The sequence below is a fragment of the Hyaena hyaena genome, unplaced genomic scaffold (assembly GCF_003009895.1).
Source record: "Hyaena hyaena isolate Hyena2069 unplaced genomic scaffold, ASM300989v1 scaffold_2, whole genome shotgun sequence".
NCBI classification, from domain to species: domain Eukaryota; kingdom Metazoa; phylum Chordata; class Mammalia; order Carnivora; family Hyaenidae; genus Hyaena; species Hyaena hyaena.
The window spans coordinates 6,166,608-6,194,478 of record NW_024080634.1 but is presented as its reverse complement, the minus strand read 5'-3'; the positions used below and the strand labels follow the sequence as shown (position 1 = coordinate 6,194,478).

Sequence of the window (27,871 nt, the reverse complement as noted above, 5' to 3'; positions counted from 1 at the left end):
GTGGGGGGGGGGGGATGGTTTTTTGTTTTTTTTTTAAAGAAAGCAGTTACTGTCCTGGTTAACGGAGATCACTATCATCAGACAGTTTTGCTGTTTTTTCTTCCCAGAGTCTTTAATGAGACGCTGAATCCCCCCTATCGTGAGCCTATCAGTGATTCTGTAATCTCAAGATCAGTCACTTAGCCCTTCTCCAGATTCAAGTCAAAGCATTGCTAATTTCTGAACCACAGAAGCTTGTGGCTCCCACACTGGCTGATCAATTCTCAAGACTCATTGAAATTTTAAGATCTTTGGACCTAAGGACATCCTGTTCTCTGCTCTATTTTTAGGACCATCCAACTCTTCAGGAGCCTTAAGTCAAGAGCCGACCGACTGAATTCTGGCTCTCTCTGGCCTCACAGCTTATGGGGCCTTCGTACTGATGATCCTCCCTTGGCTCAGGAATAGCTTTCTAAAGGAAGAACTTCCTATTTACTAACTTACCTTCAATAGGATATGAGTTGGCACAAATGTAATCAAATAACAAGACTCACAATAACTTTTATTGTGGATCATCATGAACTCGTGGCTCCTGATACATTTAATGCATTTAAATTTGATACTCAAATTGTCCTGATTTGGCTGGTGGAGGGGGGGGGGGGTTCTGTATCCTTTTGACATGATCTTATTTTTCTTTGAAGCTTATGTCCTTTCTGGCACAGGTGGCCTGCACCAGGCATTTCTCTGAGGGCCTCTGGTTCCTTTTAATGGAGAAAACAGCATGCATGCCGGGAGCTGAGCGCTAGGGTGAATTTCAGGGTAAAGGGTGCTTTGAGGCCGCCTTCATGAACAAACCTGGAAAAGGCATTTCTTTTTCTCTGAAAGACACGAGTTTACTATTTTCGATAGTTTGAGGTGTTCTAACTTAAAATTCTTTTGATCCTCTCATTTTATCTCCTTTTCTCTTTACGTTACTAAAGTTGCCTTTTGCTTGATTTAACAAGGCATGTTCTAAAACTGTACTAATATAAGCATTAGAGCTCTTGTTGAATCATATACTGAACAGATACCAAGATTTTTATACAGTGCCTTTGGTTCTTAGTATCCCAGGAAGGATGCTTAGTTAATCTATAAACTTTTGTTTGGTGTGGCTCATTGTATATTTATCTGATACAGACTTTCCTACCACGGTTTTCATTCTGCTTTCAATTTAGGGATGCTGGTCCTCTAATAGCTGACAGTTTCAAGTTCTTATGAGGTGGTACAATTAGGCAAGTGGTCCCCAGCCTTCTCCAGATATTCACTTACCGGAGGAGGGTCCACCTGGCCCTTGCACCTGGAAATCAGCTCAGTCTACGCCATTCTCTGTAAGCTTCATTTCCTCATTACCACGTCCCTATACTGTCACTTAAACCGCAGTTATAAAATACACGTGTGTGTGATCTGTAGCCAAACTAACTCCTTCTGCCTGTTACTGAGCAATTGACAATACTAGGATCAATACATTTTACACAGCTGGTAAATAAATTTTAACTATGCTCAATCCTATTTTAAAACTTACATCCTTTAAAATATATGTAACACTCTCACCAATTTAATGTGTGACACACTGTTATGCCAAGATTTATAATGAATAAATTCAAATAATTTTCCCAGTTAGCATTGTCTTGACCTACTACCAGTCAACATGTTTATTTTTGCTGCCGGGAAATAGCTACTTTTTTGGCATTCCATAGAATGAAGAAATAATGACATATTGAGTATAGGCTCTTAAGGTTTTATGTGAAAGCATCTTTTAATTCTTGGGTCAAAAATTACCCTTATAATCTGTATTTTTTTAAAGTAATCTCTACAGCTGACTTGGGGCTTGAACTCATGACCCCAAGATCAAGAATCACATGCTCTTTAAGCCAGCCAAGTGCCCCTATTATCTGTATTTTTAATTACAAATAATTGTGTAGAACTTAGAGTCCTTTTAATAAATGTAAAACCTCCAAAAAGCAACAATATTAGAAAGATAACCAAAGTTTTTAAAAATTAAAATGCAATTAAAATAGCAAATTCTCAGCTTCCTTATGTAAGAAATACTTTATGGAAATGTGCAAGGCATTTAATACAAAATTCTCCTATTTGGAATAAATGCTTTTAAAAATTAGGAATCCAAAATTGATCTTTGACCAAGGATGGGGTGTTGGTTGGTTTGATCTGTACCTTTTTGGGGCCTGGCATTTGTCAATCAGCAAGATTTAAAATGACAACTTTTTTCCCCTTTGAGGCCCTGTTCACCACCCAATTCTCAGTTATACTTTTGCTGGTAGCTTGTTTCTGTCAGTCCAAATTGCAGTTTTCTTTTTGGTTTTATACCCATAATAAAAAGGATCATTGGCTTAAAATTGTTTAATTTACTTCACAGTTAAACACATATGCGGATAGTCACCCTGCTACTTTCTGGCTAATAAACATAACACACCATAGACATTCAAAGAATGAAAGAAGAGCTTTTCCCATGTTATGGTTTTTACCAACAAAAACCTCATGATTTCAACTAAATTTGCTTTTAAATACTTTTTTTGGAGGGCCATTTTTTCCAAACGGATGGTCATTCTTGAGACCCTGAGATCTGTGCATATCATGTGTTTTAGCACTCCCACACCGATGTGGAGGGAATAGATGCTCTTACGTAGAAAGCAGAGACTGTGTAGTTCAGTTGCTAAAGTGAACTGTTTACGGTGAGAGCTATTTAAAACTGAGCATCTGCTAAACACTCCCATCAGACTAGGCTCCCTTCACAAACTATCCTTCTCAGCTCTGGCCACTTGACTGAGTTTGGAAAGCTCTCCAAAGGCAGACAGAGCTAATGTCAGTAGGACAGGCTTCCGCTAGGGAGGGACAGTTAATCTGTTTCATGGGGGAGCAGGACGTCCTCTAGGGGAGTGACACTCTTTTGGTTAACACTCTGCCTTCTCCCTAACCCATCACTTCCAGGGCATGCCTCCTAAGAGCAGACTAGAAAATTTGGATCCGTTTTTTCTGTCGAGAGTGAGTCATGGTGAGGAGTTACCCAGCTGGCGTTCAGTTGCTGGCCTGTGAGCCCCGCAATAACTCCCTGCAGTGATGTTCTTGTAAATGACAGTGTCTTGCTTTTAAATTCCTAGTTTGTGGTCTATTCCTGGTCTGTTCTCCACAACAGTTTGGAAGAGTCTAGTTAATAGTCCAGAGCAGCCCAGACCTAGGGAGTGACAGAAGTGGACTTCAACAGTGCTCAAATTTTTTTTTTAAATATATATATATTTTTTATTTCTAGGAGAGAGAGAGAGAGAGAGAGACAGCGTGAGCAGGGGAGGGTCAGAGAGAGAGGGAGATACAGACTCTGAAATACGCTCCAGGCTCTGAGAGGGCAGTCAGCACAGAGCCCGACACGGGGCTCAAACCCAAGAACCACGAGATCATGACCTGAGCGAAAGTCGGACGCTTAACCGACTAAGCCACCCAGGTGCCTCAACAGTGCTCAAATTTTTAACGTGCTTGTGAATCACCTGGGGATCTGGTGAAAGTGCAGACGCTGATTCAGTGGGTCCGGGGTGGACTTTGGGGTTCTGCATTTCTAGTGAGCTCCCAGGCGGTCCCAGTGCTGCTGGTCCCGGGACCACACTTGAGAGTGACGAGAGACTGAAGTTGTGAATCATGTACGCACACAGAAAGGTCTGAGGTCTAATTTTGCATCCTTCCCTTTTTCTTCCATCTGGGGATGATGAAGCCAGGCTCCATCCTTAAGCCTGACATGTGCCTGTTTAACTTCTCTTACTCCTCTGTCTGCCTTCCTGGGCCTCAGGGGGAATAGTGCTCCTCAGCCCAAGGGGTCAAGGAGCTTCACACACTGCCCAGTTCAAGTTCACCCACTGTGGTCCCCGTTCTTTGTAATAGAGCTGTATACAGAATCGACTCTCCCATTTCCCCTTCTGAGACCACGACATTTTGAAGCATCTAAAGGCAAAGATGGAGAATTCCTACTCTGGCTCGTTGGAGTTATGGTGTCTGGGAAGGTGGGGTTACAAAGCTCTTAAGGAACGGGGAAAAACGAGAGATGCTTATGACTTTCGGACAGAAGCGATGACCTCTCCATAGTGGAAGTGGAGAGACTGGCCCTTAGAGCCATAATTCAGCAAACTCCAAGGCGGCTATCTGAAGGGTTTGTCCAGTAAAACATTAGGGTTTATCACTTTGTTAAGCTTTTTCCTTTTCTTTTTTTTTAAAAATGTTTTTTATTTATTTCTGAAAGAGAGAGACAGCGTGAACAGGGGAGGGTCAGAGAGAGAGGGAGACAAAGAATCTGAAGCAGGATCCAGGCTCTGAGCTAGCTGTCAGCACAGAGCCCGACGCGGGGCTCGAACCCACGAACCGTGAGATCATGACCTGAACCGAAGTTGGACACTTAACCGACTGAGCCACCGAGGGGCTTTTTCCTTTTCTTATTCCTAACTTGTTAGCCCCGTGTTATCCTGGAGAGGCTAAGGCCTTACTTAGAGGGGATTCATTCATGTCTTTCTCCAGTGACACAATTTTAGGCCTTGTGACTATGAAGGAACTCCCTTCCCAGTTGCCGAGTGGAAGATACCGCTTGAGCCTTGCTCAGCGCTTACTGTCTTTCTCTTGGCTCTGGTCCACTGTGGTGCATATCCAGTTTCTGAGCCCAGTTATTTCTTTTCGGATTCTCTCTCTTTTAAAATCTACTGTTGCTCTATGCAATGGGGAAGAAGTTCCTATGTTCTCTTGAGTTTAAGTCTGAAGTTCTAAAAGCAGGTTTTCTATACTGCAATTTCAAGGCTGACGAAGAAGTGGTGAGGGCAGCTTAAAATCCATCCTTGGATTAGGCGAGATTTGGGAGCGGCAGACCAGGTCGCTAGCGCACTGTGCCCTCCGCTTACAACGAAGGCCAGGGTAGGAAGCAACGCAGGGAAGATCTCTGCTATGTATGCTTCAGAGATGCTGGGGCCCCGTGTTTTTGCAAACTGCCGTTTAAACAAGCGCGGTTCCGCGGGAGAAATCTCACTGTCAGGAATAATTATGCTCCTCTTCGGGGACAAGAACACTGTGACGCATAACTGGTTAAGTTTCCCTTTTTTTCCTGGTCTTAGGACGCTCACAAATTGGTGACCCGCACGTACAAGAACACCAGGCAGCCTTTTTAGATCTGGGTTCAACTTGTGTCCAGTCCTTATTTAAAAATATTTAGAGACCAGAAGACATATATATATTATGCATGTATTATGTGTATATATAGTACGGATACATGTATATATGTATACATACGTATTTGCAAAATATTTAATTGCATTGTATGAATTTATGTAATTTATTGTAAAATCCTTTTTGCAAGAAGGCCTACAATAATCTAATAAAACCAGTCTCACCTTATATTCCCAACTGGACCGGGCAGAGGGTGTATGTCAACTGAATCGCAGTATGGTGGGGATTTAACTCCTTTCTCCCTCCATCACGCCTCCCGCCTCTCTCCCTGCACCCCCCCCCCCACTGCCTCCCAGCATCCTCACCCTGCCCCTCTCCCCGCCCCCAGCCCCCGCCCCAGAGCAGCCTCCCCCCATCTTCACCCCCGAGCCCCCAGGGCGGTCCGGTCTCCCCGCTCCCTCCATCCTCACCGCGCATCCAGCCGCTGCGCGCGGCCCCTCCATCCCAAACCTCTCCTCTCTGCGAGGCCTCCTTCCAGCCTCCCCCCCGCCTCCCCAGTGAGGCCTCGCTCCATCCTCGCCCCCGCCCCCCCAGCGCATCCTCCACCCCCAACCCCCCCGCGGCCTCACCCCCACGGCGCGGCCTCTTCCGGCCGGCGGGGGGCGGGGCCCGGAGGGGCGGGGCGGGCCGGTGGTGCGAGCGTCCCGGGCCCGCGCCCCGCCGCCGGCCGGCCGGTCATGCTCATCACGCTGTGCTACCTGTACTTGTGGGCGCGCTGGGGGCGCCGGCCGGCCGCGCTCGTGCGCGCCACGGTGCAGCGGCTGCGCGCCTCGCGCTGCTCCTTCACCTTCTGCGGCGCGGCCGTGCAGCCCAGCGGCGCCCGCGTGTGCCTGAGCCGCGGCGGCCGCGTCTTCTGCGTCGGCGAGAGCGAGGTGGGCGGGCGCGAGGCCGGCGGGGGGCGGGCGGGGCCGGGGGCGCGCGGGGGGCGGGGCCGGCGGGAGGCGCGGCCTCGGGGCTCAGCCCGCCGGAAGCGCCCGCCGGCGCGCGGCGGGGGCTGTGCGCGCGCGCGCGCGGAGGTCTGGGGCGGGCTGGGCTTCGGGGCGCTAACGCGGGCGAGGCCCTGGAGACCCCGGGCGGGGGAGGGGGGGACCAGGGGACCGGAGCTGCGACAGGCGGCGTGCCGGGTGGAGTATGGGGAGGATTAGCCCCCGAACGCCCAGGGCACTGCCCACCTGGAGCGTCTTTGCTGACATCCTCTCCTCCACTGTGCGCTGAATTTGAACTTGAATTCCCAGAAAAGACAGCAGATCCTCAGTCTTCGGTCAGATGGCTCCTGGGTGACAAAAAACGGCCCAGGCAGTCGGCGAGTTTCACCGACCGGGGCACCCCACTGATTGCCTTTGCATCTGTTTTGTTTCGGTTTGCACACAGCCTTTGTTTTTTTGGCTCCGTGCTTAGCCGGGTGGCTGCAAGTTCAGCAGGCTCTTTCACGTGGCGGTCGCTTAATCTGTGCAAAACCTCCGTCCCCTTTCTGGAAAAGTGCAGCGCTGCGCAGATTTCCACTGACATCACTAACACTGTTTTCGTTGACACTTAAAAGTGGTTGCTTTTATCGGTTTCCCTTTCCTCTTCCTTCCGGAAAGTTGGCTCACTTGGCATTAAAGTAAGGTTTTCCGTGTGTGCGAAACCGCTAACACCAGCGTGGGAATTAAAATCTTATCCCAGGTTGAATACTTTGTTGTATGCTTAGTTTGGAATTACACTGTGCTACTAGTAAATCAGAACTGCCCTTACTTGTTAATATAACAGAGAACGAGTGACCGCTTTCTCAGTTGTGAGAGTATGCAGCTACTCCCACCTAGATGTGGGGCCTTGAGACATTCGTTCTGCCTGAGGGTCTAATTAATTAGGGCTTAATTCTCCAAAGAATCTGGATTGAGAGAATTAACAAAATAAGGAAAAATTGAGGGGTGCATTTTTCTATTGCAGTGGTTTCCAGTCTCGATTCATTTACTAAAAAAGAATCTAAGATTTAGATGGAAGATTTTGGACATTCTAAAATATCGAGATGTAAATACTTTTAATTTTCTTGGAAGACAGTTTTACTTTTGATTCATCTCTATGACTCTATTGGTCTTTTGTTAACTACCATAACTATAATTAGTGCTTTTCCGCTCTTTCTGACTGCTCCAGCTGGTTGTGGGGTGGGGGTGGGGGGTGGGGATCCCAGCCACACTAGCCTTAGGCTTTCGGGGATTCGTAACCTGCTGTGCTTTTGATGTTTGAAATTAACTCTTCCTCACCCTACAGCTTTGCTCAGATACTGTCTCAAGGAGATGTTCATTCTTCACACTAGATGGGACTGGCCTGCCCTGTGCCCAGATAAACTTTAAATCATCCTTCATGTTTCTAGGTTTTATCTTTTTCTCCCTAGGAATTGGGTCTCTTTTGCTTAGCAGCTTGCCTGTGATAGTCACTCAGTACTTCAGTGAATGACGGAGTGGTTGGTGGTTGTTGGGTTTCAGCTCTGATGTTTAAGACCTGCGTTTGGAAAGCTTGACTTTGTGATTGGTGCTGTTAATTCAAGATCTAAAATATCGTGGGGCTAATGATTTGGTTCGCTAAACACCTTATTGTCAGTCTACCCTGACTGAAGTAACTTTACAGAAACAAATTTTATGAGTTTGTTGTCTCCACATTTCGTTTATTTATTTTTAATGTTTTATTTATTTTTGAGAGAGAGAGAGAGAGACAGCGTGAGCAGGGGAGGGGCAGAGAGAGAGGGAGACACAGAATCTGAAGCAGGCTCCAGGCTCTGAGCTAGCTGTCAGCACAGAGCCTGACCCAGGGCTCGAACCGACTAACAGAGATCATGACCTGATCCGAAGTTGGACACCCTAACCGACTGAGCCACCCAGGCGCCCCCACTTTTCGTATATTTAGAATCCGATAAATAGAATGTGGACGTTTATATAATTTAAGGTCCCACAGAAATTGATAAGTATAACCAAAAAGTTTATACAAACTGGAAAAAATTTTAATGTTTATTTATTTTTGGGAAAGGGGCAGAGAGAGAGAGAGAGAGACAGAGAATCCCAAGCAGGCCCTGCAGAGTCCATTGCAGGGCTTGAACCTATGATCCTGTGAGATCATGACTTGAGCCGACATCAAAAACCGGCCATCCAACTGACGGAGCCACCTAGGTGCCCTCTAACTGGAAATTTTAAGCTTTTTGTTTAATATGTACATATTCTGTGTTTAAGTAAGGAGGACAATCTGTTTTCTTAAATTTTTTTTTTTAATGTTTATTCATTTTTGAGAAAGAGAGAAATAGAGTGAGAGAGAGCAAGCAGGGGAGGGGCAGAGAGAGAGAGAGGGAGACAGGGAGTCCAAGGCAGGTTCCGCGCTGACAGTGCAAAGCCTGATGTAGTGCTGGAACCCGTGAACTGCAAGTTCATGACCTGAGCCAATATTGGACGCTCAACCGACTGAGCCACCCAGGCGCCCCTGTTTTTTCTTGTTAACTGCTATATTGCTAGTTAAGTGTACCCATGGAAAGTTTTTTTCTCCTCCAAATTTTCATTTATTAATGAGTTCAGTAGCTATTTATTAATACTGCACTGTGTGCCAGGTTACTAGGCCAGGTACAAACGCCTTTTGATCCTCCCAGCAAGTGCGGATTTGAACTGTAATAAGCAAGCATTGTGTGGAGCTTGGCCATTGTGCAATTTTTTAAATTTTTTATTAAGGAAATTTTTTTAATGTTTATTTTTGAGAGAGAGAGAGAAAGAGACAGAGAAAGAGACAGAGCGCAAGTGGGGGGGGGGGGGCAGAGAGAGAGAGAGAGAGGGAGAGAGAGGGAGACACAGAATCCGAAGCAGGCTCCAGGCTCTGAGCTGTCAGCACAGAGCCCGACGCGGGGCTCGAACCCACGAACTGTGAGATCATGTGAGCCAAAGTCAGACACTCAACCGACTGAGCCCCCAGGTGGCCCTGAGCTTGACCATGTTTTGGTGGTGATGGTAAGGCTCACCACCTGCAGCTTCGATTTCAGCTTTCCTGCTCCGGATATGCCTTGATTTTAGTGGGTTAAAGCCTTTTAAAATTAATTTACTCTCCTTTTAGAGGGATTTCAGGGAGAGCACAGATTAATGGATGTATCCAATCTGATAACCAATATTGATGTTATAAAGGCTGGAGGAAATGGAAGAGCAGTTCTTCAGGCTTCTGTTAGTAAGGGGCTTCATGTGACCGGCATGTACTCCTGAGCCTCCTCACCTTTTTTTTTTTTTTTAATATTTTTATTTATTTCTAGGAGAGAAAGAGACACCGTGAGCAGGGGAGGGTTAGAGAGAGAGGGAGACACAGACTCTGAAATAGGCTCCAGGCTCTGAGCTGGCAGTCAGCACAGAGCCCGACGCGGGGCTCGAACCCACGAACTGCGAGATCATGACCTAAGCGAAAGTTGGACGCTTAACCAACTAAGCCACCCAGGCGCCCCGAGCCTCCTCACCTTTAAATGTGCTTCTGAGTTGTAATTTGGAGCATTCCCCATGCTGTGAGCAGGAAGAAATGATGGGGTCGAGCCCAGCTTCAGAACAGATTGTTGATAACAAATATCTAGAGATGTTCAAGTTGTCATGAATCATAGAAGGGGTGTTGCAGGTGGTTACCTAGCCACAGTTCAGCAGGAAACACAGGGTTAATGTGGTCTGCGGGAGCGCATCCAATAAACTCGTGTAGATTTCACCTGGGATTCCAGAGGAATCCTGGATGTTGGTACTAGTGGCTGTTGTGATATGAAGTGATACTGAATCCTCTCCCCTTTTTTTGTGTGTTTCTTTCCCTCTATCCAGTCCGTTGATGACTTGAGCAAATGGGCCCTATTTCTTGTTTCTCCTTTTATACTCGAAGCAGAACACATAGCGTTTGTGACTGAGAGCATTTGGGTGCAAGGCGAGAATTTACAGAGACCATCTTCCTCTTCAGAAGCTGTGAGTAACATGTTTTTCACTTGTGTCCCATAAGAAAAACTATGTCTTAACCAAAAGTAAATATGTTCTTTTTCTTTAAAAAAATTTTTTTTAATGTTAACTTATTTTTGAGAGAGTGAGAGAGAGAGGGAGGGAGAATGAGAGAGTGAGCATGAGATGGGGAGGTGCAGGGGCAGAGAGAGAGGGAGACCCAGAATCTGAAGCAGTCTCCAGGCTTCGAGCTGTCAGCGCAGAGCCCGACGCGGGGCTCAAACCCACGAACCGTGAGATCATGACCTGAGCCAAAGTCCGATGCTTAACCAACTGAGCCACCCAGGCACCCCTAGATTTGTTTATTTCTATGAGTGTTCTTTCCTGGCCTTTTAAACTCTCTTTCTGATTTGGATATTTTGGGTTAAATAAAAATATACTAACAAAATTATTTTCACCTGTTTCTACCTTTTTAATGTGGCTACTGGAAAATCTGCCCTGGTGGCTCGTGTTTGTGGCTCACGGTATGTTTTCAATGGGCAGCGTGGCTCGAGGGACGTCCAGCCTGTCCCTCCGGCTTCTTCACGTCAGGTTGATCTGGATCGCCGGGCCTTCCTAGACATCTCCCCTGGAGTATTGTGAAAACACTTCAAGGTTAAGAACCTGACAAAGAGTAGTTGTTTATATTTCTCTGCTTGAAAAAAAGAAAGTCTCAGAGGAGCGCCCCAACCTGTTCTTCCGCCTGCCTCCTTCCTGCCCTTAAAGTCCGAATCCTACGGACACCCCTCCCCAGGCGCTCACCTCCTTCATTTCCATTCTTCGTCTCATGCTTGGCCGCAGATCTGTTTGTCTACACCATGAAAATGTCATCCTGTCTGGTGTCCGTGGGTTTCCCTCTTGGTGGCCAGAGTTCTCTTTGTGGACACAAATCCAGGGGAACCTGCACCCTCGCTCTGGCTTCGGCGGATGCCTTCCCCCCAGACACAGTCATGCCCTTGGGCTCATGGAAGTCTGAGCCTAGCCCGGCCTTGGTGTCTGTGCTGAGTCCTTGTCCTCACTCGGCCACCACGTGTTCCCTGCCTGCCACTAGCTAATGCAGCAGGGGTTTGCTGGTGATAGCCGTGGTCACTGGATTTCCATGTCACAAGCTCCATCTTTAAGATATTGTATTGGGATGAGAGGAAAGGAAGAGAGGAGGAAAGCCAGACATAAATGACTAGAATTCAAGATAGATTGAAATAAGAGCTGTGAGATTCGTGAAGATATTTGTTTATTTATTTGAGATAGGTGAAGATGTTTAAAGAAGAACAAGGGGCACCTGGGTGGATCAGTCGGTTAAGCATCCGGCTTTGGTTCAGGTCATGATCTCATAGTTTATGGGTTTGGGCCCCACGTCGGGCTCTGTGCTGACAGCTCAGAGCCTGGAGTCTGCTTCGGATTCTGGGTCTCCCTCTCTCCCTGCCCCTCCCCACTTGCGCTCTGTCTCTCTCTCTCTCTCAAAAGTAAATTAAAAAAATTAAAAATGAACATAAAAAAAAAGGAGAGCAAGAAACTGTAATTCACAAGGGACATAGGAGTTTGCAGGTGGCCTGAGAACAGTCCAGTGTGCTGTGACACCCCAGTCCCTCCTGCAGTCTCCTGATGTTTCTTCTAGGCTTCTATAGAGTTAGGATAATAACGATACCATTTATCAAGCTCCTGCTGGGTCTTTTACATACATTACTTCTGTGCTTACAATTCTGTGAGAAATTATTCTTGTCATTTTATTTATTTTTTAAAGTTTATTTATCTTTGAGAGAGAGCATGTGCGTGCATGCATGTGTGTACAAGGGGGGAGGGGCAAAAAGAGAGTGGGGGACAGAGGATCTGAAGCAGGCTCTGTGCTGAGAGCTGACAGCCGACACCTGACGTGAGGCTCAAACTCATGAACCTTGAGATCATGACCTGAGCCGAGGTCAGATGCTTCACCGACTGAGCCACCCAGACGTCCCTTATTCTTGTCATTTTAAGAGAAAAAAACTGAAGTCATAAGATTGACACTTCTGAAGCCACCGACTGCTGGACACATGGCTGGCTTAGTCAGAGGAGGGTGTTACTCTCAATCTCGAGATAGTGAGTTCAGTTGCCACATGGGGTGTAGAAATTACTTATAAATTAAAAAAAAACTTAAAAAATCCTCCAGCTGCTGAGTGGCAGATAAAGTTTGAACCAACGTCCATACCCTTTAGTAGTCAAGGGAATACATTAGTTTCTAGAGATCTAGACATTGTGGTTTCCTAGTTGTAGCAACAAAGCTTGTATTAACTCAAGGCCAATGCTTGCAGCTCCTCTCCTGTGTTTGGTAGAAAGGTGCCAGTTGGTGATGTGAAGTATTTTGGTGAACTCAGCCATGATTTTTATTTCTTTTTAATTTTTTGTTGATAAAATTTTATTTATTTATTTTTTGAGAGAGAGAGAGAGAGAGAGAATCCCAGGCAGACTCTGAGCTGTCAGCACAGAGCTTGACACGGGGCTTAAACTCATGAGCCGTGAGATCATGACCTGAGCCAAAGTCAGACACTTAATTGACCCAGCCACCCAGGTGCCCCTAAAACAGTGATTTCAATGTATTACAATTATAAATGACATGATCAGTTAGTTTGAATCATGCCAATAAATATTTACTTTTTTTTTTAATGTTTATTTATTTTTGAGAGACAGAGACAGAACACAAGTGGGGGAGGGCCAGAGAGAGAAGGAGACACAGAATTCGAAACACGCTCCAGGCTCTAAGCTAGTTGTTAGCACAGAGCGCGATGCGGGGCTCAAACCCACGAACCCTGAGATCATGACCTGAGCCAATGTTGGACGCTCAACTGACTGAGTCACCCAGGCGCCCCCAAAACTCAAATGACTTTAGAGTGAAGTGCAAAATAGATTCATAAGAGCTCCCCCCCAAATGCAAAATCCCGTTAAGGAATCAACCTGAATGAGGACAGTGAGATATGAGATCGACTCCTTTTTTTTAAGTTTATTTATTTAGAGAGGGAGAGAGGAAGAGAGCGCACGTGAGGGAGGTGCAGGGAGAAAAATGGAAAGAGAATCCCAAGACCCAAAAAGGCACTCAAGTGCTCAAGTTCAGGACTGTGAAATCACGACCTGAGCTGAAATCAAGAGTTGGACGCTTAACTAACTGAGCCACCCAGGTGCCCCTCAACTCCTTTTTTTAAAGCAGACTCCACGTCCAATGCAGGGCTTGAACTCAGGACCCCTGAGATGAAGAGTTGCATGCTCTACAGACTACGCAAGCCAGACACCTGAGATTAATTCTTTTTCAAGTCTGAAGGGCCAACTTATAAAATGGAGTTCAGTGTAACAGCCAGGGTGGTCCAAGAATTCGCTCTAAATATCTCCAGCTCCTGGCTGCAGGACCCACCAAACAACCCTCTGATCATAAATAAATGAATTAACTGGATAGTAGCTGTCTTCCCTGGTGGGCAGGCATCTTTCTTCCTCAGAAAATTAAGAAATAAGCTATTACCATTAAGCAAGATCTTTTTAATTTAAAAAAATTTTTTTTAATGTTTATTTTGAGAGAGAGAGAAAGAGCATGGGGAGAGGAGCAGAGAGAGATGGAAACATAGAATCCGAAGCAGCTCCAGGCTCTGAGCGGTCAGCACAGAGCCCAACGTGGGACTCGAACCCACAAAACGTGAGATCATGACCTGAGTTGAAGTCGGATGCTTAACCAACTGAGCCACCCAGGCATTCTGCCATTAAGCAAGAACTTAATTAAATCTTTGTTAGAATATATATTAAATGAGATGGTTACTGTGAGACATGCTAATTATCTCCCAGGATCTTCTAGTCTGTCTTTCTTCCCTTCAACCCATGGCTGTCCAGCTAGAGCTGTAGATGTCAGGCTGCCCTGCAGCTGACTGGACAGGAGCAGAAGTGACCCATGAAACTTCTGGGTCACAGTTTTTAAAGAAGAAGCTGGCTGGCCGCCACCTTCGCTAGTCCCCCATCCTGAGGGCTAGAATGTGCATGAGGTTAACAGCGGTGGCTGGGGCAGTATGAACCAGTGTCTACCAAGGGACAGAACAAGGCTGGCAGAGGGCACGTAACAGTGCAATAAAACAGAAGGGAACGAGCTCCCTGGATGGTCTTACGGAGCAGAACCACCTCCACAAGAGGGAGAGAGAAAATTCTAGCTTGTTTGCACACCTGCATTTCTGGGTCTCTCATATAGTAGCTTAGCATCTCCCCTACAAAGCACAGCAACTGTTCCTTCAGATGCTATGTATCTCTTAACCCCATAAAGATATGCAAGTAAGGGACACCTGGGTGGCTCAGTTGGTTAAACATCCGGCTCTTGTTTTCAGCTCAGGTCAGGATCTCACAGCTTGTGAGTTCAATCCCCACAGAATGCTCTGCACTGACAGTACAGAGCCTGCTTGGGATTCTGTCTGCTTCTCTCTCCACCTTTCCTCTGCTTCTGCTCACTCTCACTCTCTCTCAAAATATATTAATAAATTTAAAGAAAAAAGATGTGCAACTAAGTAACAATGACTTAGGAAGTTAAGAGCACAGCAGTCACATTTTGTGTTAAGAAAGAATCTGTGCATATTTGATATTTTATATAATTGTAATATTTTAGATATCTTGGCCTTGGTTTGGGGTTGAAATCTTACAAAATATACATATAACATTAGCATATATAGGAAAACATCGAGCTTCCTCTAGGTTCAATAATTTATAAAATTGGGGCACCTAGGTAGCCCTGTAGGTTGAGCACCCGACTCTTGATTTCGGCTCAAGTCATGACCCCAGGGTCGTGGGATCGAGCTCCGCCTCAGGCTCTGTGCTGAGCATGGAGCCTGCTTGGGATTCTCTTTCCCCCTCTCCCTCAGCCCCTGTTCCCCACTTGCTCTCTCTCTCTCCCCCTCTATAAAATAAAAATAAAAACAATAATAATTTATAAGAGTTATGTAAGTGTTCAGAAATGGTGTTTGCTCACTTAGATGCCTTATATATCGAAAAAGAAACTGGTCTAGGGAGGGAGGGGGCAGAATGGGTGGATAGATTCCGGGGGACCACATAGGTGCTTCTTCCATTTCCATATTGAGTGGCGAATTCACAGATATTTATCATACAAATTTCAAAGTCATGAGTGAATGAGGGCCATGCGTAACCAACAATGAGAGTACATTTTGATCAAGGATTAGGATTATTCCAAATCTGCATAGAGTCTAAAAATAAAACAAAATATTTTAAGATATTTGAGCCTGTAAATAGGACAAATATTATTCAGACATACCATTAAAAGTGATCCCAAACTTTTGCTAAACGTCTAAGCATGCTAAACTAGGACTTAAAAGCCCAAATTGGAACTATTAGGTTACCACAAATGGGCTCTTCATAGGTTTAAAAAGAAAAGCCAGGGGCTCCCGGGTGGCTCAGTTGGTTGGGCATCTGACTGGCTCAGGCCAAGATCTCGTGGTTTGTGGGTTCGAGCCCCACGTCGGACTCTGCTGACAGCTAGCTCGGAGCCTGGAGACTGCTTCAGAATCTGTGTCTCCTTCTCTCACTGTCCCTCCCCTACTTGTGCTCTGTCTCTCTCTGTCTCTCAAAAATAAATAAACGTAAAAAAAAAATCTGCTTTAGATTCTGTGTCTCCCTCTCTCTCTGACCCTCCCCTGCTCATGCTATCTCTCTCTGTCTCTCAGAAATAAAACATTAAAAAAATTAAAAAAAAATAAAGTTACTTGAGTTTTGGGGTACCTGAGTGGCTTAGTTGGTTACGTGTCTGACTTCGGTTCAGGTCTTGGTCTTATGGTTCATGAGTTCGAGCCCTGCATTGGGCCCTATGCTGACAGCTCAGAGCCTGGAGCCTGCTTCAGATTGTGTCTCCCCCTCTCTCTGCCCCTCCCCTGCTCAAACTCTGTCTTTCTCTCTCTCTCAAAAATAAAAAAAAATTAACATTAAAAAAATTTTGAGTTTAACAAGACCTTAAGATATTAAATTGAAAATATAAATGTCAGAAAGACTTTTGACCTTGACGAAAGGTTACATTCTTTCATATTTCTTGGATTATAGATCTCCTATAGATATTTAAAATATCTTTTTGAATTTGGGATAGCTCAAATGGCTTTCCTTTGTGGCCATACTATAGACCCTAATGACAAATAAGTGAATCTTGGGAATTCAGGTTTTCAAAGAATGTAGTATTCATATATTCATATTTTCACTAAGTCATTCATTAACCTATTTATTGGTCATCTACTGTTTTCCAATTATTTTGCTAGGGGCCATAACAGATACTAGCGGAGCATGGTAGATTCCGCTCAATTTTCAATATCTTCTGTACTGATATCCGCAGTCCTATTTAGTAAGAATTGATGACCCAAAAAACTTAACATAATTCTTTTGCTGCAGAAAATTCACTTATGTTCCTTGTACTCTTATCAAGGCATTCATTCACTCATCCAGGGTTTATCCAATGCCTGTTACTTGTCAGCTTGTGTGCCAGAGCTGGAGTTACGTGGCGTGTAGATATGAAAGATGCATTCAGAGATGATGGTCCCTGTCATCTTAAGGAGCTCGCTGTGTGGGAGGAAAGACAGCTAAGTAAAGGAACACTTGAACACTTGAAATGTCACCATGATAAGTGCAGTGAAAAGGCATGGATGGGGGTGGTGGCAACCTCTATAGATAGGGGTGAGGTCAGGAAGGACATTTCAGCCGAGGTCATGTCTGAGTTTTAAAGGAAAAAACAGGGATTTGGTGCAGAGGAGGGAAGAACAGCAGGGGCAGAAGCACACGAAGCACACGAAGTTTGCCCCTGGGGCTACTGCACGTGGCCCAGTGACATGGAGCCTCCAGTGACATGAGCAGAGTTGAACTGTCCCTGCCAAGCCCTGCCCATGTTGAGATCGAGCAAAATAAATGATTAGCTTAAGCCGCTAAATTTGGGGGTTGTTTGTTATGCAGTGATGGGTGACTAGGACACCTGGGGTGTCTTCTAAAACTTCTGCTCTTCCTCAGCTTCCCAGCCTCAGTGGGGTGGGCGTGTAAAGTGGGCAGTGAGCCCTCGGGGATGCTAATGCAGTACACCTTGGGGGGCCTCAGGTGCTTAGGGGACACACCTGGAGCCCAAGACTAGTAAAAGAGGGTGCCAACACGGGTATTTCTATTATTTTCTGACTTACTCTCCGTTACTCAGAAGATTAAGGTACCTGGACCCTCCTTTTCCTTGGGTGTCCGCTCTGTCCTGGTTTTCAAGGACCGCTTGATTTTGCCGTCAGCCTATTACAGCTCTTGTTTGCAGTGGAGTTGTGACGTCCCTTACACTGTCACTCGATTTTCCAACACCCTTCTAAAAGTGCCACAGGGCATATTAGTCTTTGAAATAACAGCGTGAGAATGAAGTTTGTTGTAATCCTTTTCCTTGGTGTTTGCAAACCTGAAGGCCGCAGGGATACCCACAGGCTGGAGGTAACTCCCTTCCTTCTCTCTCCTAGCATCCCGTTCTTCCCATCTCTGCGTGCCTCCCACTCCTTTGTCCAGTTTGTCGCTAGAAATGTTAAAAACCAGGGACGCCCAGTGACTCAGTTGTTTGAGCGTCCGACTTTGGCTCAGGTCATGATCTGACAGTCATGGGTTCGAGCCCCGCGTCGGGCTCTGTGCTGACAGCTCAGAGCCTGGAGTCTGCTTTGGATTCTGTGTCTCCCTCTCTCACTTTCTGTCCCTCCCCTGCTCATGCTCTCTCTCAAAAATAAAATAAACATCAACAAAATTATAAAAACCTAATGTGTAATTAAGTTGATTTGGAAGGATGGAGTAAGAGGCAGGCACATTAGCAGCACCAATTATCTGACTCTGGAGAATTGGTTGTAACTTGTTTTAGTCTGGGTTCTTCAGAGAAGCAGACCCAATAGGGTGTGTGTGTGTGTATGTGTGCGTGGGCGTGTGTACCCATATATGTATATGTGTACATTTATATATATACGGGGGGAGGAAGAAGGATGGTGGTAGGGAGAGAGAGACAGAAAAAATTATTTTCAGGAATTGCGTCACCTGATCGTGGAGTCTGCAAGCCCAGAATCTGCAGGGCAGGTCAAGAGGCTGAGGGAAGAGTAGGTATGGCTGCTTGAGTCAGGAGGTCATCTGGGGCCAGAATTCCTTCTTCCTTGGGGGACCTCAGTCTTCTTCTCAGGAGGTCTTCAACTGATTGGGCGAGGCTCACCCACATTATGGTAGATAATCTATTTGACTCAAAGTCCACTGACTTAAAATGTTAATCACACCTAACATATACCTTCACGGTCCCATCAGGATGGAAATTTGGCTGCATATCTGGGGACCATGGCCTAGCTGAGTTGACACATAAAATTGATCATCACCTGGTTGACTATCAACTGGCCGCTGAGACCTCTATTCCCACATTTGCTGGGAGAGCCACCCCTGTGAATCGAGTGCCTCTCGGCCCTGGGCCTTTCTTCTGGACGTGCGTTGAGTGGAGCAGATGCACCACCTCTGCCCGCTGTCAATCAGGGCAACGACAAGTGACAAGCTGTGGTTATGGAAGGGATTTCTAAGCCAGGAAATCCCTTTGTGGAGGGCTGGCCAGGGCTTCCTTAGCTTTGATCTATGGCAGTAAGGCTTCAGTTTGACTTCCCCTTTCTTCCTCCGTCCCTTTGTTCCCACCTTGAAGGGCAAACCGGAAGTGCCCTGTTTGCTTTCAGACAGACGGCCCCTGGATGCATCAGTGACAGAGTGGCTTTGCTTTGATGGAGCGCACAGTGCTGCTTGAGGGGTTTGCATGGTCTGTGGCTCGCGGGCCACGCTTCTACAGAAAGGAAATGCACTTAGGTGAGGAAACAGCTGGCTGAGTCGAGAAACTTGATCAGGGACATGTGTGTATTGTTCTCTGGCCGCTTCCTGTCCTTCCCCACGCTTGGTTTGCCTCCGCTTCTCTCCTCCCTGGGGTGGGGGTGGGGGTGTGTGTGAGAATGTAATTATTGGCTCCTTTTACACTAGATGCTTCCTTGGAGGCATAGCTCTCCAGCAGGGCCTGCTACAGCAGGGTGCTAAATCGGCTTTGCAATAACTAAATTCTGGGCCTGTGATTGCCAGCGACGGCCCTGAGACCAGCGGTGCTCTTCGCCTCATGCAGGACGTCGGTTATTCTGTTCCTGTCCACGTTTCCCACGCACCCTCCTCTGCAAAGCCCGCTCTTGCCAAGGCGACAGTTTATCTTCTCATCCCCCCGAGCTGCCATCCCTCCTCTCGTCTCAGAGCTGGAAATGAGCTAAATCAGAACTGTGAGCCTCTGAGCTCGGCTCTCCTCCTGGATCAGAGATGTCAGGCTTGAAATGCAGAATCCCACTGAAACGCTGGTCAGGTGAACCCTACTCACTCTGGGTGCACGTCTGGCAGGAGGTGGAGAAGTAGGTGGTCAAGTGGAAGGAAGGCCACATGTAGAGCTAAAAGGAAGTTCTGAGGATCCTTTCTTTTTTTTTTTTTTTTAAATTTTTTTTAATGTTTTATTTATTTCTAGGAGAGAGAGAGACAGCATGAGCAGGGGAGGGTCAGAGAGAGAGGGAGTCACAGACTGAAACAGGCTCCAGGCTCTGAGCTGTCAGCACAGAGCCCGACGCGGGGCTCGAACCCACGAACCGCGAGATCATGACCTAAGTGAAAGATGGACGCTTAACCGACTAAGCCACCCAGGCGCCCCTCTGAGGATCCTTTCTACAAATATTCTAGACCCATTAGGGGGTTTCCACCTTTTTTTTTTTTTTTTAATATTCATTTTTGAGAGACTGAGTGTGAGTGGGGGAGGGGCAGAGAGGGAGACAGTGTGAGTGGGGAGCAGAGAGAGGGACATACACACAGATTCCCAAGCAGGCTTCAGGCTCTGAGGTGTCAGCACAGAGCCCGACGCGTGGCTCGAACTCATGGACCACGAGATCATGACCTGAGCTGAAATCAGACAACCGACGGAGCCACCCAGGCGCCCCAGTGGGTTTCCACCTTTTGACCATAAAGGACTTGCAGTCATTCTTTTTCCCTCTAAGACAGTGATTCCCAGCTTTTACAATGACTTCTGGAATGAGAAACATTAGATTCAATTTGAATTCTAAGAGAAATGAAATACTAAGGAATAAGATTTTGTGGGGTGGAGTTCACCCTTGAAGGGCTATAAACTCTTGTGATGTGGAGAAGAACCTTTTTCACCTCCCCCCTCCCCTCTCTCGCCCTCAAACCAGTTTTTTCCCCACTTTGAGGGCTATATGGTCCCCACTGAGAATACCCGCTTTGAGGACTCCAGGTTTAGAATAATAAGACTGCCTCTCTGTGGACCAGGTACTTTGTGCGTTACTGCCGTTTATCTTTCCCAGTAACCTTCTGAGGTAGGTAGTCTTCCCATTTCTGCGTTACAGATAGGAAACTCTGTAGAGAGAGTTTGAGAATTCTCTCGAGCACAGAGAATTTGAGTAACTTGCTCGGGTCACACAGCTATGAGCCAGAGGAGCCAGGACTCAGTTCCGGAAGTTGGGTTCTGGAGTCCTCCCACTGTCTATAGTGCGGAAGTAAGCAAACTACCTTGGTTCTTTTCCTTTTCCTCTTTGAAACTGAGCTATAGTTCCCATGCCCTGAACCTCATCCTTTTACAGTATACAATTATAATTCATTAGCTGTACGGTCATCACCGCTATCTAATGCCATTTCATTGTGCCCCAAAGAAACTACGTTTCCGTCAGCAGCCGCTCTGCACTTTCCCATCCCTGGCCTGGCAACCCGTAATCCACTTTCTGACTGTTCAGATTTGTCTGTTTGGATGGTTCATATACATAGACGTGTGTAACATGTGACCTTTAGTTATTGGCTTCCTTCACTTAGCATCACGTATTCAAGATGCAACCATGTTGTGACATGTAGGTGTGACATGTGACCCTCACCTACATGTGACATTCATTCTTTTTCACAGCTGAATGATACTCCACTGGATATGGATAAATACATTTTGTTTATCCCTCCATCTGTTGATGGACATTTGGGTTGTTTACACTCTTCGGTTATTGTGATGAATGCTGCTGTGGACACCTGTGTACAACTTTTGTGTGTGGACATATATTTTCAGTTCCTTTAGTTACATACTTAGGAGTGGAATTGCTTGGTCGCTTGGTAATTCTGTGTTTAACTTTTTGAAGATCTGTTAAGCCTTTTTTCTTAATGTTTGTTTATTTTTGAGGCTGGGGCAGGGGAGGAGCAGAGAGAGAAGGAAACACAGAAGCTGAAGCAGGCTCCAGGCTCTCAGCTGTCAGCACAGAGCCCGACTCAGGACTCAAATTCATGAGCTGTGAGATCATGACCTGGGCTGAAGTTAGATGCTTAACTGACTGAGCCACCTGGGTGCCCCAAACCTTTTCCAAAGAGACTGCACCATTTAAAAAAATTTTTTTTTTTAATGTTTTATTTATTTCTAGGAGAGAGAGAGAGAGAGACAGCGTGAGCAGGGGAGGGTCAGAGAGAGAGGGAGTCACAGACTCTGAAACAGGCTCCAGGCTCTGGGCTGGCAGTCCTCACAGAGCCCGATGCGGGGCTCGAACCCACGAACCGCGAGATCATGACCTAAGCGAAAGTCGGACGCTTAACCAACTAAGCCACCCAGGCGCCCCGAGACTGCACCATTTTAGGTTTCTATCAGCAATGTTGTAGGCTTCTGATTTTTCAGCATCCTCCATAATACTTGTTAGTACCCATCTTTTTTATTATATCTGTCCCAGTAGAAGTGAAGTTTTGTTTTGTGTTTCTATAATGCCTAATTGGGGATGTTGTGTATCTTTTCAAGTGCTTATTTCTTGTATATTTTCTTTGGAGAAATGTCTGTTCGGATTCTCTGTTTTCAAATAAGATATTTTGTCTTTATTGTTATAGTTCTTTATATATTTCTATACATTGTAGATGCAAGTCTTTTATCAGATATGTGATTTGCAAATACTTTCTCATATTTTGTGGACTGTCTTTCCATTTCCTTGAAGCTGTGCTCTGAAGCATAAAGATTTTGATGAAGTCCCGTTTATCTGGTTTTTCTTTTGTTGCATGTACTATTAGGGTCCTATCTGAGAAACCATCTCCTGATCCAAGGTCATGACGATTTATGCCTGTTTTCTTCTTCTTCTTCTTTTTTTTAAATAGTTTATTGTCAAGTTGGTTTCCATATAACACCCAGTGCTCATCCCCACAAGTGCCCTCCTCCATACCCATAACCCCCCTTTCCCTTCCCCCACCCCATCTGCCCTCAGATTGTTCTCAGCATTCAAGAGTCTCTCATGGTTTGCCTCCCTCCCTCTCCCCCACTATTTCCCCCCTTCTTCTCCCCCATGGTTCTTCGTTAAGTTCTTCCTAATCCTCCTATACATGCAAACATATGGTAGCTGTCCTTTGCTGCCTGACTTATTTCGCTCAGAATAACACCCTCAAGGTCCATCCATATTGCTACACATGGCCAGATTTCATTCTTTCTTATTGCCATGTAGTATTCCATCGTATAGATAAACCACAACTTCTTGATCCTTTCGTGAGTTGATGGACACTTAGACTCTTTCCATTGTTTTGTATGCCTGTTTTCTTATAAGAATTTTGTAGTTTTAGCTCTTACATTGAGGATTTGGTCCAGTTTGGGTTGATTTTTGTACCTGGTGTAACTGGTGTGAGGTAGGGGTCCACTTTCATTCTTTTGCAGATAGATACTCAGTTGTACCAGCACTGTCTTTGAAAAGATTGTTCTTTCTCTGTTGACTTGTCTGGGCGACCTTGTCCAAAATCAGTTGTCTGTAGATGTGTGTGTTTATTTCTGTGCTCTCAGTTCTATTCCATTGATCTATATGTCTGAGCTATAATGCCAAGTGGACCTTGACTTTTGCACTTGATCTTTTTTTTTTTTTTTTACAAACAGTTTATTGTCAAATTAGTTTCCACATAACACTCAGCGCTCATCCCCACAAGTGCCCTCCTCCATGCCCATCCCCCCTCCCCCCCACATCCATCAGTCTTCAGTTTTTGTCAGCATTCAAGAGTCTCTCATGGCTTGCCTCTCTCCCTTTACCCCACCATTTCCCCCCTTCTTCTCCCCCTTGTTCCTCCGTCAAGTTCCTCCTAATCCTCCTATACGTGCAAACATATGATATTTGTCCTCTGCCTGACTTATTTCGCTCAGCATAACACCCGCAAGGTCCATCCATGTTGCTACACGTGGCCAGATTTCATTGTTTCTCATTGCCATGTAGTATTCCATGGTATAGATAAACCGCATCTTCTTGATCCATTCGCCTGTTGATGGACACTTAGGCTCTTTCCATGTTTTAGCTATTGTGGAGAGTGCTGCTATGAACATTGGGGTACATGTGCTCCTATGCCTCAGCATTTCTGTATCCCTTGGGTAAATTCCTAGCAGACTTTTGCACTTGATCTTAGCCAAAAGGCAGAGAAGCCATGGACCTTGACTTTTGAACCCCGTGTTTCCTGGATGATCAGGTGCCGTCAAGGCTTGGCTTGTGGGAATTCCCCTTAACCGCTGTAGGGTTGGGATTTGCCTCAGCCTTGAGCCTGATAATACTTCATTATCTGGTTGTTTCTTGAGTGCTGTTAGCATGATGTTTTATTGATGTTATCCAGCACTTTTTCATTGTTTTCGGCAAGAGTCACTTCTAAAAACCTAACCTCTCAGTATAAAAAAGTGGAATTCAAAATCATTTCTCTCTGTTTGTGAAATTTGGGGCAATGTATCCCTGAGACAGTTTACTCTGGGAAGCAGGGAAATGATTCGTGGCGTCTTAAGAAAAGACCGCTCTATTTACTTGCTCTTATAACCAACTTCTTAATAGCTAATCATGGTGGCTTTCATTAATTGAACACTTTTTCTGTCCCAGGCTTTCTGCTGGAGGCGTTACATATGCTCCTTAATCTCATTAACACAATAAACCTCTAAGATGACTGGAATGAGGAAGCTGGGACTCCAGGGGTTCTGAGATTTGCCTGAGGGCACAGGGATAAGCCCAGTCTGTGCCCCAGACCCAGACCCACGTCCTTGACTCCAGAGCCAGGCTCCAAGCCCCTGGGGGCCCCTTTCTATCCTAGTCTCACATTCTCCTTTTACCAAAACGAGCACATTAAGGACTGAGTTTTGCTTTGGCCCCTTTTTCCTGCCCCCTTGTGGTGGGAATGTGAACCGGGACAGGCAGGAGCTCCCCGGAGTTTTCCAGTTTTAGGAATCCTTAGGAAGTCCCTTTAGAACTTCTGATTCCTGGGCTGCAGCTGCAGGGTCCCGAGCGCCAGACAGAACGCGGTGCGCAGATGGGAGGTGTTCACGTGCCCCTGGTGAGTTCCGGTGCACTTGGTCTTGGACTGCGCTTGATGACCCTTTCCTCTATCAGCTCCTTAAAAAGTGGTTGGGACTTCAACTGCTTTTTAAAGAGAGGATTGTATTTAGTACTTTGGATGCCATGTTGTCGGGTAGAAACAAGAATGTTCGAGCCGAGCACCTTTGATGTTAATAAAATGCAATATCCAGTGACTCATTATGTTTGACTATAATTTAGCGGTGGGGGCTGAAGGGAAATTTATTTTAGAGAAGAACGACCTCACCTTCTCTTTGCCTTGCTCCTCCCTCACCCATGTTTTCTCAGATCGTGAAGTGGTCGGACTGCTGTTTGCCATTAGCTTGCAGACCTGGAGACCCTTACCAATTAATCGCTGAAGCAAGCGTGGACAACTTCAGCAAGCTGGGGGTGGCGTTCATGGAAGATAGACTCCAGATGGCTGATGGACTGGTACCCCAAAAGATTGTTTGTGAGTGACTTTAGAAATGTTTCCATCAGGGAAGCCTTGTGGGCTCGGTTTTAAAGAGCATGCTACTCTTGATCTCTGAGTCATGAGTTCAAGCCTCAGGTTGGGTGTAGAGATTCCTTAAATAAACAAAAACTAAAAAAAAAAAAGTTTCCATTATAGCCATTGGTTATTGGCCTAAGAACTGTTGAGCCCTCTTGGTGGATGTGGCTTAAGGTCGATGCTTATCTTTAATGCATTCAGGGAGTTGGATATAATTATAATAGTATGAAGTTCATTTGCATGTCAGGTTTTTTTGAGGTGCTTTTAAAATTTTCATAAATTTTAATTTTTAAAAATTTAGTCATTTTTAAAAATATTTTGAGAGAGAAAGCACGTGAGCGAGCATGCGAGATAGCACGCAAGGGAGGGGCAGAGAGAGGGAGAGAGAGAATCCCAAGCAGGCTCCATGCTGTCAGTGCAAAGCCTGACACAGGGCTCAATCTCGTGAACCACAAGATCATGCCCCAAGCCGAAATCGAGAGTCATGCTCAACTGACTGAGCCACCCACCACCCCCATTCTAAATTTTTAAACCAGGATTTCCCATAATTGCACTGTCTGTGAGATGCTGTGCAAACGTAGGAGCCATATAATATTTGTTTCACACAATCTAAAAAGTGTAACTAGTTTCTAGACTGTAGTTCGATTGAATGGAAAGCATAGCCAGTGTTACTTCAAAGATCTAAATCTAGGAGTTTTTGAATTAAAAAAAATGTATTATAATATTTTGGGACACATCTTTTTTTAGGCAACATGCAAAATGTTCTTCCTTAATTAGGCTTAAAAATTGGGTTTCTGTGTCCATGAAAGCCTTCATTTGTATCTTGCTCAAATGAGTATTACTAGCTCTGGAAATCTGTGTAAATCACTTAATTTCCCCATTTGGCATGTACGTGTGCTTGATACCATGGCAGATGTGTAGCAAGTACTCAATAAATGTTTAAAAATTTTTAAAAATGTTTATTAATGTTTGTTTATTTTTGAGAGAGAGAGAGAGAGAGAGGGAGGGAGGGGCAGAGAGAGAGGGAGACACAGAATCTGCAGCAGGTTCCAGGCTCTGAGCTGTCAGCACAGAGCCCGATGTGGGGCTCAGACCCATGAGCTGTGAGATCATGACCTGAACTGAAGTCAGATGTTTAACCGACTGAGTCACCTAGGTGTTCCACACATGCGCGCGTGCGCGTGTGTTTTAATGTTTATTTTTGAGAGAGACAGAGCATGAGCAGGAGATGGGCAGGGAGAGAGGAGGACAGAGAATCCAAAGCGGGCCCTTAGCTGACAGCAGCAAGCCTGATATGGAGCTTGAACTTACGAACTGCAGAGATCGTGACCTGAGCCGAAGTCGGACTCTTAACCGACTGAGCTGCCCAGGTGCCCCATCAGTAAATCAGCGATTGTGAACGTCTGTTCAGTCCTGAGATAAGGTACTGCAAAGGCTCCTCTTCCCCACGGATCCGATGAAGTGTCCCCAAGAGCACCTGCTGCCTGGGCTGTGCCTGCACACACTTGACACAGACCTTTTTTTGTTTCTCAGTTTCATTCTCTTCTAGGAGACGGATGCCCAGGAAATGGAATCTGTAAGTAAGCAGGCGCGGTGACCTCTCTGGTTCACCTGGGACAGGTGTCGTGGAAACGTGGGATTTCACTGGGAGGGGTCGTCAGGCACTGCCTCCCCGCCAGCAGGCGGGGGCAGTGACGTGGATCCAGAGGACACCGCAGAGTTGTGGTGGGGACGCAGGCAGGACCGGCAGGTGGGCCGCCCTGGTGCGGGAGTCACGTGTGGAAGGCACCACGTGGTCTTGAAATGAGCTGCGTGACGAGCCAGGAGAGTTGACGGGTTGTCTCTTCTGTTTGTATTTCAGCAGTGCACTTGCAGGAGGTCACTTTGAAGGCACTTAAGGGTCAGGCCTCCAACAAGCAGGCCCAGATCCTACAGCGGAATCCTGAACCTTCCATTGAGAGCAAGCCCGAGCCGGACGTTATGGAGCACGCTGGTGGACATGACCTCAAGGCTCTTGGCACACGACCCACGCAGGGGAAGGATGGTACCTCGGGCAGTGAGCCTGCTGGAGAGGATGACAGAGGAGTGGACTCCGTCGAGCACTGTCACCTCCACCTGTCTAGTTGCCATGAGTGTCTGGAGCTTGAGAACAGCACCATTGAATCTGTCAAGTTTGCATCTGCAGAGAAAATTCCAGATCTTCCGTGTGACCCCAGTGGCAGGCTGGAGGACATTGCTGATGACCCCCACCTGGAGAGAGAAGGGGGGAGAGCCAACATCACGGGAAAGGCCCCCAACATCCTTTTCTACGTGGGCTCTGCCTCCCAGGAGTCCCTGGGCCGGTTCCGGGAGGTGCGGTCCGTTCTGGCTGACTGTGTGGACACGGAGAGCTACACGCTGTACCACCTGTCAAGGGAAAGTGCCCTCCGAGACCCGTGGTCAGACAACTGTCTGTTGTTGGTCATTGCCACCAGGGAGGCGATTCCTGAAGACCTTTCCAAGAAGTTCATGGCCTACCTTTCTCAGGGAGGGAAAGTGTTGGGGCTGTGTTCGCCCTTCACGCTTGCCGGCTTCCCAGTGGCCAGTAAGGGCGCGCTGCGGGACACAGTCCAGAACTTGGTTTTCTCCAAGGCTGACCAGACCCACGTGAAGCTCAGCGTCCTGAGCAGTGGCTACGTGTATGAGGAGGGCCCTGGGGGAGCGCTCAGCCTGGGCAAGCTCCAGGGCCACCTGGAGAATGAGGACAAGGACAGGCTGATAGTGCAAGTGCCTTTTGGACCATGCGGAGGAGAAGCTGTTCTTTGCCAGGTATGGAGGCCGCTGTCCACGCAGGGATCTTTGGGGATGTCTGACCGCAAGCACAC

The 27,871-nt window shown here is 46.4% G+C and overlaps 1 protein-coding gene across 3 annotated transcripts in view; it reads left to right on the top strand.

Moving 5' to 3' along the window:
• The first annotated feature begins 5,858 nt into the window (after positions 1 to 5,858).
• HLCS (holocarboxylase synthetase) overlaps positions 5,859 to 27,871 on the top strand; it is a 220,864-nt gene continuing 198,851 nt past the window's right edge. For all 3 annotated transcript variants that reach the window (XR_005527818.1, XR_005527817.1, XM_039228875.1), the window contains exons 1-4: positions 5,859 to 6,098; positions 10,023 to 10,160; positions 24,806 to 24,968; positions 26,869 to 27,815. Coding sequence is in view for 1 of the 3 variants with exons in the window: in XM_039228875.1 (XP_039084806.1) it covers positions 5,904 to 6,098; positions 10,023 to 10,160; positions 24,806 to 24,968; positions 26,869 to 27,815 (1,443 nt within the window). In the remaining 2 variants the exon portion in view is untranslated. The remainder of the gene's footprint in view (positions 6,099 to 10,022; positions 10,161 to 24,805; positions 24,969 to 26,868; positions 27,816 to 27,871) is intronic.